Here is an 11,949-nt window from a genome sequence, read left to right as displayed (position 1 = left end):
TCGACAAAAATAGCTACAAACTTCTGATAGACATCTTCAAATTAATGACACTACTTAGATGTGGAAAGTAAAAGAGACTTACATTTGACAGTTAATTCGCAGGCAGTTTCATCGGCGTTACTAACACACTTGAAATGGCCAGCATCTGTAACTTTGGCATCTTTAATGACCACTTTCCGTTTGCGTCCTTCTTTCGCTATCACAATGCGCTTATCTGGTTTGATCGGTTGATCATCTTTGTACCATTTCACATCACCAGCTGCGTCATCTAATTCGCAAAGTAGAGTAATAGTGTCTTTTTCAATAGCTTGCTGTGATTTTAGTACCTTAGTGAATTTGTAAGGGTATTCTGTAAATAAGTATAAATAACATTACATAACACTTTATAAATTACTAATTTTTTTTTTGTTTTTTCATGATAATAGTAAACACTTGCCTATAATTTTAACATTACATTCAGTCTTATCGGCTTGTTTTTCAATTTTACATGTATATTTGCCTGCATCCTCCATTTTAGCTTTTCTGATTACTAACTTACAAATACCAGATAAATCCTTTGAGATCTGGAAATCTTCGCCATCCTCAAGTTTAGTCTCTCCTTTCCACCAAGACACAATAGCCAAACTATTAGAAATAGCACATTCAAGGACGACTTCATGTTTTGTATACCCTGTAAGGGCCTTCTTAAGGTGTTTCGTAAAGGTGTAGGTAGGATCAGGTTCTTCCACTTGTAAGAAAGCGGTAGAACTAACACCACCGATTTCAATAGTAATTTTGCCCGTATCTTCTACTTTGGGATTGAATATGATAAGTTTATACGAATCCTGCTCGTTAGTCATTTTATACTTCGAACCTGGGAATAATTCCTGCAAAAAGATTGGGCACATTACAGTTTACTAAAGGGTAGGTGTAATATTAAAAAGTATATTAAGTATTTTGCTCTTGTTAACTTACATCCTTACGGAAGAACCACTTCGGTTTGGCGTTCGGTTTCGTGAAAATGGCTTCGAACGTGACCTTCTTATCTTTGCCTTCTTTTGCATTTTGATCTACTAAAGGTTTCAAGAAAGACTCTGGTTTCTGAAAAATATTGTGAAACAATCAATATATCTGTAATCATGTGAAGATAATTCAGTGCAATAACAAAAAGTGCTCTTCAGACAAAAAGCTGTGTGCGGACCAATTGTAACCTTAGAAGTAGAACACTTGACTTCACATTTGAACACTTTGAACGATCACTCAATACGAGAAGTGGCACAGTAATAAAATGCGTGAAAGTGAATGGAACACTTGAAATTTATGAGAGAACCGAAGCGTTAGATTCATCAGACATCCTTTCGTGGCCACCCATTATCTCAAAAAACCATGCGTTTGTACAGAAATTGGAATATCCTTGATTTTGAAGAAGTGTGCAGCAAGAGGGAGACAAATGGGCGAACCTGAAGACATATATGCACAGTTTTATAGACAACTGTTAAAAAATAATGAATTGAAAACTCAATAACATAGGTAAACCGTAGATTTCAGTTACAGCAGCGTCCAATTAACAATTCATTATTTTTTAGCGAAACTTTGAAATAACTTTCAACACGGAAACCACTGTGCAGTACCTGGTGCAAATTGATGCTGTAAGAGATTTCGCAGAGTGCATAAGAGCCTGAGAGGGAGAGAGAAGAGAACAGACGAGACAGCAGATGTGCTTTTATACACTGTTCATTGTGACGTAACGTCGCTAGAAACATAGAAGTAAAGATGCTTGCACTGATAACTAACATGGTCCGTCCTGTTGAACCATGAAATTCACATGTGTTATATGATAAATCATCTTTTATTTTGACAACACAATAAGCATTGGAATGTTGAAAAATATAAATGAAATGTTGTGAATTTATGGCTGAAAATAATCAATCTATCTGTAATCTATTGATAAGTTACTTAGTTGTGATTCATCAAAAATCGTATGATCTCTTTTGACAAATAACAACGTTGCTAATAATTTTATTAACTTATCAACAGGTAGATTGATTTAATAATTTCAATTTGTCTTTGTTAACCTTTTATCTGTTTAACCTGTTTAAATATTGATGCATTTCAATGAAATTTATAAGTATCTAATCACAAGTGTGTCACGATAATATTTAATGCAACGTTTAAACGGCCGATGCATTCCGAACCTATATCTGTAACTCATTCAGTGTAGCGTATAATTCATTGGTACATTATTTAATATTAGATATCAGTGCAAGACGATAATTTCTAATCTTGCTGGACAGATTTATGCTGAAGTGTAGACGTGAAACATATTCTTGTGCGACAAAATTGCGTATAGTGTGATACAATTCAAGATGCATTGTGTCATCTACCGACGGATAAACGCGGTGTCAAACCTCGTTTTTTTTGAACGAGTGTAGCACCGGCCAATCCGGAATCAGTTCTGCTAGAGACGGTCTTCTATTTTTGGGTCTCTACAAAATATCCACAAATCCTTAGTGATCTCTTAACGACTATTTTTAAAAAGTAATTTAGAATGTTTCGAATGCTGCACAGTATCGACCTAATTCCCTTGACATATATTTGGCTAAAGAATTTCAAAGGCTGATTTATTGTATTTGTATATTAACGCTTACAGCTACAACTTAAATAATCGGATACGTAAATTTTGACAAAGCTCCCAATAGCTTAATTGTTAAATTCCAAAATCTGCGTACACCGAATGCATCAACTTAATAATGGTTTAAATGAACATAATATAATGACGTGATTAAAGCTCCTCAATTAAACGTCACAGAAACCTGAAATCAAATTTATTTGACAACAATCCAAAGAAAAGTGAATGATCATCAAATTCATTCCACTTACATTCCCTGTAAATGAAGTAAAGAAAGAGAGAAGTGAAGTGGTGATACAAAAACCTTGTGCTTGTTATTTTAAAATCAATTGTTTATGCATTGTTTTTAAATCGCTCTCAATTACCAGTATCAAAGATAATGCAATAATATACTCAGTAGAATTAACTATATACTCGTACTTATAATGACGGTATAAATTCGTGAGATGAGCTTGATAGTGATAATTCAGAAGATAATTTTAGTTTTCTAGTTTATATCAGTTTAAGTCATTCCTTTTTAAAATAGGATTTCAGTCCTTTCGGAATTTCTACATTTTTCACTCAATTCACTATGCATTTAAGATTCAATTTCGATGTATGCTAATTCCAATAGGAAAGAAAATCTATTAAGTAGTTTAGTTTTTATTTTATTTCTTGTTTTTATCAGACCTTTATTTTGACAGCCTCCACCAGATCGGGCCAATCTGGTATTATTTCAGGAAGAGACATACGTCTCCTTATTTGGTATATACCCTAGAATCGACAGTAGATGATTTACAAATGCCTCCCAAACTATATTATACTATAGTTAATGGCAAGAGCTACATTAATCGTAAGCAATGTTTATAGAATTACAGAATATAGTGAAAGTGTTGAGAGTCTTCGATCACTAACGAATAGCGTCCCTGAATTTGTTAGAAAATTATTACTATTACGTACAGTCTGTAACTTACTGTATAGATTGTTCTAACACGTAATAACTCAAGTATCTTTCCTGTAAACCACCCAGCCATTGTAATAAAGGATTTGTAATTATTTACAGGCTAATTTTTAGATCATAAAAATAATTATTATGTTTATCTTGGCTAAACCAGTGATAAATCACTATTGTCAATTTTACAAGCTTTTGACAACGTACCCTTTTAAATATTACAAAAGATACAATAGAGTATGAAAATCGAAAAAGCTAAAGTGGGGAAACCCAAATTTTTTAGAAAGTAAAGTGTTTATGCACCAATAAGGTAGGTATAGTGAAGTTCGGAAAGGTAATTGAAATTGTAAGTGTAAAAGAAACGTAAGATGGAATGAATAGTGATGTGTTTCTGGTGTACTGAGGACCTTGAACCACGACCAATTCGATGAATGTCGGCGCCTGTCCATTGGAAATCTATACATCTCGACACCTTCCGATACGACCACAAGTTGGCCGTCGTCGTCTTCGAAATACCCAGTCTCTAAACCCTAAGAAGCAAATATAATAATGCAAAGAATGTTCTACAGTTTAAATATTAATCAGTATGTAGTGGGTTTTGTATGGAAAATGTATTTTATGTGGATGTGCGCAATGCTTTTCCAACTCTACCTACAAGTGTGAATTACTTACAAATCATTTACGAATCACTAGTAGCGTATTTTAAAAAGAGGATCACTAGGTAAACTGCTCTAAATACAAGACTATACATCTGATGGAGCTGTCTATTTGTTTTATAAAGAATTAATCCTTAAATAATGATAGTTATCATAAACTACAAATTTTGGTACCATCAAAAATTACATTTATTTCAACATAATTTAAGGATAAACTCTGTTTAATTTTAGAATTTATTTATCACCAGTTTCTCTTTATTTATTTTTTTAACCATTGTTATCAGGGTTTATATCACCATCTTCATTCTAAGGAACTCATAAGGTTTGTTGTTACTTGTCCGTTTTTCCTTAGTTTGTTTAAAAGATAAGCAAATCACAGAAACTTTCTCGGAAAAACGCGTAAGCGAAGCGATTTGCCGTGTGCTTTAGGCCTTTTGAAATTAAGTTTTTCACTCGTATCACTATTTTGTTATTCACTTTATAAGGTGGGCAAGTATGCGCCTCTTACGCATTTCAGCGAGAAGCTACTAGTTTATCTTTTAAGCGAACAAAGAAAAACGGAAGTATACCAGTCCGATCATTCGCATTAAATTAGTTAACACTATGTTTTGCCTTACCTTTTCCACTTTCTTTAGAGCAGGGATTGGTTTTTCGACTTCCTTCAAGTCACCCCAATCTGGATCCTCTTTCTTCTCACCCCATTGTTTGTATTTCCTCTTTTTGAGCATAGCTCTGAAGTCCATACCACTGGCATCTACACAATAAATATTTACGCTGAACCTTGACAATCTCTTTAGTGTAGCGGTGAGCTGTGCTTTTACCCTATTTTAGCATTCTGATACAATGTTACACAAATGCAGATAAAAAGAAGGCTATCTTGCAAATAGCACAAACAAGATATAACTTTTGTCGTCGTTTATGAAAGCGTTATTCTAACAGGATCCATAGTTACTGCAAAACGCTATGAAAAATGGAGTAAAAAAGAGAATTTAAGAAGTTTGTCGTATTATTATCACTTATTTGTAATGAAATAACATTTAAGTCATTAGTTGATTGTATTACTCAGCTTCCTTCATCATCATCATTGAATCTACGGTACGATATGATGAACGAAGTTAAAAGTAGGAAGTATTTTGTGTTAAAAACTCACCCGACACATAAAGTGACATTTCAGCCGTGTCTTCTCCATGGATATTGCTAACAACAACCCTGTATGTCCCTTCATCGATAGGTTTCACTTTCCTCATACAGAGTGTGATGAGACCTGTTTCGCCATCTGTTACGAACTTGAAACGACCACCCTCAATAATTTCAGACACTCCTTTGTAGAATTTGAACGTGGGTGCTGGGTTACCTTCCACTTGTATAGTAAGGTATCCAGTTTGATCTATTAAAAACAAACGGAAACATCTTATAATTTATTACTGTTTTTTTATGTTTCTGTTCAGTTTGGTATTCTACTTTTTTTGTTTTTTACTCGCATGCACTTTTAATTGTTTGGATTTCTTGCAAATCAACATTGTTGTTCATCTAACTTATGACCTTAGAAAGAATTTAACAGCAGCTTTTCTTTAGTTTGTAAACAGAAATCAATAAAATTGCACTTACAGAAATAAGTGAAAGTCACTTAATGAAATACTTATTTGAGCGTGAATCATTAACAAATTATTATATTAATTGAGACAATAATTTATCAGCATTATGAAAATTTTACTATAAAATAGTGCAGTCTAGTTTACTTAAATACTGCCCTATATTTAATTAAAATCTGTCTAATAGAACCCGAAAAGCTTGATCTATAAAGGGCTTTTGAGGGCTATAAAATTGTAATTAGTATCAGACCTTCAATAGCAGAGTTGCTTTCTGGAGCATCAAGAATTTGTGGCGGTCCTTCATTTCCATGAGGCTTCAAAGGTACAGATGGTTTGTTGATCAAGTCTTCTAAGTCTTGAATAGATGGCCTTCTCACATCACCAGATTTTCTTCGCTATATTATTAATGCAGCATTAATATACGAAATTATCCCAGAAAATATTGTTAATCACATTTAATTGAAACCAACAACAAATTAACAAATAGATATTCAACTTTTAACTTCATTGACGAATAATGTTAGAAGACAAGTATAATTCACAAAACATAAAATACATTGTAGTAACAAAGAATATTCAGAGAAGTCAAATCCATTTAGAAACGGTGGAGCAAAAATGTTATTTACTGGAAATTGGAATTATAAGAGTAGACAATTCATCATAGTACGAGTTTACATATCTTAAAGAAATAGAAAAAAAGTTAGGCCTGTATTTAAATGTGCTGTTAAACGAAAAAAATATTACTTCAAGTGGGTTAAGAAATTAAAAAAAAGAAGTTACTTTGCGGAACTCGATAACAAACACGAAGTTATAAAATAGTCCAAAATAGAATTTCGTTGACTTTTTGAATATGGAATATTCAATACTTTATCTTAATATCGATTCAATTTCATAGTCATACTGCACAGCATTTTTAAAAAAAAGGCCTACAACTTAAATGAAAATCCTAAGCGGATCAGCGAGTTCAGTCATCGAGATACGTTTGGAACGATTTATCCGCAAATAAACTGAGATTGAAAAATTGTACCGTAACTAAATACAAGATACATTAGTTGTGTTATGACAGATGCTGTGCATCATGTGCGTTCGCCAAATGACCCGACAATGAAGCCCTGGACTTCCTGATAAATGTGGCGCAAGTGTTGTAGTAGCACTTGGATAATAATTATAACTGTGAATTATGGTGGCACTTTTATATTTACCAATGACGTAATTGACATTCGAAATTATTAAACGCTCGAATCTCTACGGAAAAACTTGGATTACGGTGGACCTGATGATGTAATTACATGGAAGGTATTCTCAGAATGTAATATTCTTGATTGTGCCTTAGTTTTTATACTCATTAATTACTTAGTTTAGATGCAATATTGAAATTGGCATCAATTTGTGGAACTTAGTAGAACTAAGTTATTGGTAATCTAAATTGACTAGTAGAACCTCCAATGTAAAAAAGTGATGTTATAAGTAAACCAGTTGTTCTGCTCGTCTGTATATCTGTCTGTGACATCGTAGCGTTCTAACGAATGAGATTTGAATGCGGTTTTAATATCCAAAAAAATATTTAATCGAGACGGGTTTTGTTTGTTAAAAGATTTTCTTCCAACAATTGATGCAAATTGTCGCTATTTATTTCAATAGGTACTAAATTTCTTTTGACACGACTGAATGTAAGTGAATTTAATAAATAATAATCATTTAATAATAATCAAATTAACAAGTTTATAAATTACTATTTCTAGCATTTCAAACATGTATCGATGACTTTATTTCATATATTTTCATAAAAATATTTAATCGTTTCTTAAATGTTAACATGCTTACTTACCGGATCAACTTTAGGCGCGGGTACGGGCAACTTAGCTTTACCAACAGGTGGTTTCTTAGCCACTGCTGCCATAGTGAATTAGTTTAGTAATTAAGATGCCACAATACAATTTTTAAATTACAAACTTATGAAAATACCAAGTCACAGTTGCATCGTCATATAAAATTTTTATTCATTTCTCACAAACGTCACCACCAACTTTAAAATTGAAACTACTTTTCTGGTCGTTTTTTCCATTCAAGTCACACATATAAAAAAAAAATTGGGATTTTATTTTTAATTTGAAATTTAGATTTTTTACAATATCATTTTCATGGTCTTCAAGATGTGAGATTGGTCTAAGTTGCGACCAGTTCGATTAGTATCGTTCCATCTAAAAATGGGCGCGAATCTCAAAAGACTGAAAGGGGTCGCGATACAACCGCCTTGCTATGGAATAGGCGGGACGGGGAGAGCGGGTTTCTATTTGTGCACATCACATATCAACAGACCAATCCAATTAATTATCAGATTAAAGTGAGCATCTTGTGTACTTGGATGATGCTGTTAACATACGTGTGAAGTTGTCCTCAGTCGGCATTTATCGTAATGGAAGCAGTAAATTTATACAGTAGATTGCTTATTTCAGACTAATACAGTTGTAGCTCTAGTTTATCTTTTTAATTATTTATTTTAAAATCGAGTATTGTTTTAAATGTATCGAAACTTGCTTATCCACATCAAACGTAATTTCTCCTGTGTTTATTAATTGTTTTATATACATAGCATTTTTTATAATATTTTGGGAAATTGTCGATAATATACAAAATAAAGTAAGTTTGTAATTTTTAAAAACACTTACTGCTGTAGTTTGTCAAACGCTTAAGATAAATCCAAATTCATTACTAAGCTTAGTAAGCCATCTCATCAAAATTCTAGTGTTAATTTTTCTTACTTAGTTATAACATGAAATTCGCTAGAAAATAATAACTTTGAAAAATCCATCATATTCATGTTCCCTTAAGTCTTTAAAATATTTGGGCACACTGTTTTCAGGATGTATGCTGAGAAATGTTGTGAATGTCGTAACACCTGTCAAAGGTATTGATGTTGGAGCTTCATCGCCAATACCTTTCAGAGCTGTATCTATGCCAAGATTTCTCGAGATATCATTACAGCCCACGAGTAGGGCGGACAGCCCACGCGCTTCGAGTAAGGTATGAACCTGCTCTATATCTATCTGTCAATCACATTTACATGTATTCTTGTCTATTTGCAGGTTGACCTTGCTTTTAATAATAACATTGTCTAATTATGTGGCGCTCTGAAATGCTAGAATTTTTTGCTCAATTACATGTCATTTATCATTTTACATGATGATTCATAAACTACGAGACTTTCTTGAACTTTAAGTTAAGTTATAACTAAAGTTCAATAAAATTTTATGAATTCTTCTAAGGATTAAAATCTAGGCTAACTTTTCCTTATTTGCTTCTTTATTTGACAATTAACATTATTTGATTGATCTTACATTGCTCTTGATGCTCTACCTCAAGTTTTTGATGTACCTACTAGTAGCTTTGTTTTACTCTAAGTGCGTGGTTGAGATGAAAATTACCTTCTCGATACAATTAGAATTGAATGATAAATACCAATCTATTCATCGAACTTCACTCAAAATATCATGAACGAGATTACTATAGACGCAATAAGTCACTATTTTGGCAACTTGCAATTATTAAAGCGTCCTAATAAAGATGGACTCACCTTGGCCTTTATTATAAGAGTTACTATCAATCATTGGTATTCGCCAAAGAGCTGGCGTATCGTTGATATATTCTGTCTCGGTTAGATTTACTGCACGCGGGTCTGATCCTAATCCTAGCAGCTGAACATCGTTTCATCATAAATCTTTATATTCTTTAGGGACGCTCCAGAAAATTCATTCTATATTGTTCGTTGACTGTATATTCTCAAGAATCTTGTAAAGTTTACTTGAAAAAAGTCGGTTTACTGACGATAGTTGAACGTGACAACAAAGGTCGATTGTGCTTCTTTGTCGCTCGTTCCGCGCTCTCGCTTGCACTTCAAGCCTTACATGGAACGCCTCAGAGCGAGGTAACGCCGCATGAGTCATGTTTTTTCGTGCGTGCAGCCGGCTCTATCGAATTATAAGACGTTGTCACGTCAAAAAAAATATATTCTATTCTATTCAAGAACCTCGAAAATTTTCACGTAAGTAAATTATTGTCATAATTCATCTTATTAATTAATAGCATCGTTACGAATCACACATATTATCATATTTCAATTTTACAATATTGGATGCATTCTGACCAAGTTTAAAAGCATTAGTGTCAATATTTCGAGTACCAATTTCGATACAACTATGATAATGTAGAAATAATATTGGCTCTACGCTAAATTCATTAGTTTATAATTATAGAACTTTGTTGTGCTTCCGCTTCTATATCTAAAACGATTGATTTATAAATTGAGTACGACATAATTAGATGCTGTTTGAGAATGCAACTTGCGTATTTGTTTTGTGGCACCTTTATGAATGTTAGTAATGTATTTTTATCTTCTATTTATAATGATTAGTTAATAAAGGAATAGCTGTACTTAAACTTTTTTTACTGTCTTTTTTAATGGAAATCAGTGAATCTGATTAGGATAATACAGTTTACAGAAAATAATTAAAATAATTTAATAGAATATCGTCTATTTGTTGTATAAAAACATAAAAGTAAAGAATAAGGTAACTAAATAAATATAATAATAATTTATTTTAATAAAAGTTTTTATTGGTAATTTTTCTGAAACGGATATTTTAGCAAGCAAAATTTAGCAGCATGCAAAATGTGCACTTTTATAGGACAGGTTATTATATTATTTTTAATGCGTTTGCAGAACATAGTTAATGTGGAAGATTTGATAAGAAGTTAGAACGATAAAGTATTAGTTGCTCTATATTCTACTTTAGGTTTCTTATGAGTGTCTTTTAATTTTCATTTGTCTTCTCTCTCTTTCACATTTTCGTCGAAACAAATTATATAACGTTTAAATATCGTTTTATAATCAGTTTCGTTTATTATTACAATTTCTTTAATCTCTTCTAAAACAGATATAAATTAATCACTTTAAAAATACTATGTTAGCCACGATCTAAAAGACTTTTTTCTATAACATAGATTCTCTAAACATTTATTTTCACACAAGTATACCTCGTTCTCGAGTTGACCAGGCCTTCCGGCGCGTTTCTTTTTTGGAAAAAAATAATTGTTTTAGTACAAACATTCTCTGTTAAGTTTGTGCAAAATTTAGACCTATAAATATCAAGATGAGTTGATTGTGTGTCGAGATGTTGAATTAGTGAATCATTGTGTGTGAGTGTGTGCTTTATGTACAAAGTGTATAAATTTTGTAATCGTGCTATAAAATAAGCGGCGAAAATATATTACATAGCGCTAGGCGTAAGTAAGGTTTAGATTCTAAAAGAAGTACTTAGATCTAGTGTTAAAAGAATTTAGCTGTTGAAGCAAAGTAAGACCATAGTTAGGATGGAGCAAATCTAGAAGTTGACTATGAAGCCTGCCAATAAATAAATCTTTAATATAATGAAGTCGTGCAAATGATCCGTTCTGTAATTTTTAAATCAATATTTTTTATGGAGTTAACTAAAACCTGATATCTGGAATTAATATGATTAAATAAAAATGTCCTCGCTTGTAAAGCGGATTTTTGTGTTTCTCGGACATCATAGAAATAGGGGATAGGGCATTAAATTAAATTAGTATACTAAAAGTTCTACTACTAATAGTTTAATAGTTATTATAACTACTTTCGAAAGGAAATAATTGAAATATAAATAATGCCGTTGCCTTGTTCAATAAATTGTGGACTGTAAGTGCAAAAATGTAGAGTCTTGAACAGTAGTAATGTATTGTTGTAGAAGACAGCTAGTTAAGTAGTTGTAGATTATAGAGAAGAAGTGAATTTACGAGTATGTGTATAAACATAGAAATATCGTCCGTAAAGTCGTGTGCGAGAAAATTCGAAAAATAAAAGTAAAACTGAACAAAATGCTTTGCGAAAGCGAGCAGCGACCACCTAAAACTGACCAGACCCAAACATCTCACCTTTTTCTCGTCTAAAACTTCTCCAGGACGTAATTTCTTGACCTGTTGTTAAAAAATACTGATAATAACCCTATTAAGGTATACTTTGCCTATCTGTGCTGCCGAACCTAATAACCCTACACCCTAAAATATGATAACCCTATTTAATACTTATTATTTTGTGTCGTATCTTGACCTTGTCAGCAGTGCAGTAGTTATTTTCGTTATGTAGTT

The 11,949-nt window shown here is 32.4% G+C and overlaps 2 protein-coding genes across 40 annotated transcripts in view; one reads left to right on the top strand and one right to left on the bottom strand.

Annotated features, from left to right (window-relative positions):
• Nucleotides 1-11,949, bottom strand: part of LOC123877268 (twitchin) — a 166,470-nt gene that overhangs the window by 88,027 nt on the left and 66,494 nt on the right. For 24 of the 39 annotated variants that reach the window (XM_045923837.1, XM_045923836.1, XM_045923840.1 and 21 more), the window contains 9 exons: nucleotides 11,737-11,778; nucleotides 10,822-10,857; nucleotides 6,038-6,182; nucleotides 5,346-5,582; nucleotides 4,813-4,949; nucleotides 2,388-2,465; nucleotides 955-1,080; nucleotides 437-866; nucleotides 83-349 (listed from right to left, as the gene is read on the bottom strand). In XM_045923837.1, the coding sequence (XP_045779793.1) occupies nucleotides 83-349; nucleotides 437-866; nucleotides 955-1,080; nucleotides 2,388-2,465; nucleotides 4,813-4,949; nucleotides 5,346-5,582; nucleotides 6,038-6,182; nucleotides 10,822-10,857; nucleotides 11,737-11,778 (1,498 nt within the window). The remainder of the gene's footprint in view (nucleotides 1-82; nucleotides 350-436; nucleotides 867-954; nucleotides 1,081-2,387; nucleotides 2,466-4,812; nucleotides 4,950-5,345; nucleotides 5,583-6,037; nucleotides 6,183-10,821; nucleotides 10,858-11,736; nucleotides 11,779-11,949) is intronic. The other 15 variants (XM_045923855.1, XM_045923856.1, XM_045923860.1 and 12 more) reach the window with 6 other exon arrangements.
• Nucleotides 8,460-11,949, top strand: part of LOC123877270 (dual specificity protein phosphatase 22-like) — a 76,029-nt gene continuing 72,539 nt past the window's right edge. The window contains exon 1 of the transcript XR_006798547.1: nucleotides 8,460-8,811. The gene's annotated coding sequence lies outside the window, so the exon portion shown is untranslated. The remainder of the gene's footprint in view (nucleotides 8,812-11,949) is intronic.

This window comes from Maniola jurtina, chromosome 23, assembly GCF_905333055.1.
Source record: "Maniola jurtina chromosome 23, ilManJurt1.1, whole genome shotgun sequence".
Lineage (NCBI taxonomy): Eukaryota > Metazoa > Arthropoda > Insecta > Lepidoptera > Nymphalidae > Maniola > Maniola jurtina.
Note: the sequence above shows the minus strand (reverse complement) of the source record. Positions and strands in the feature narration are given on the sequence as shown.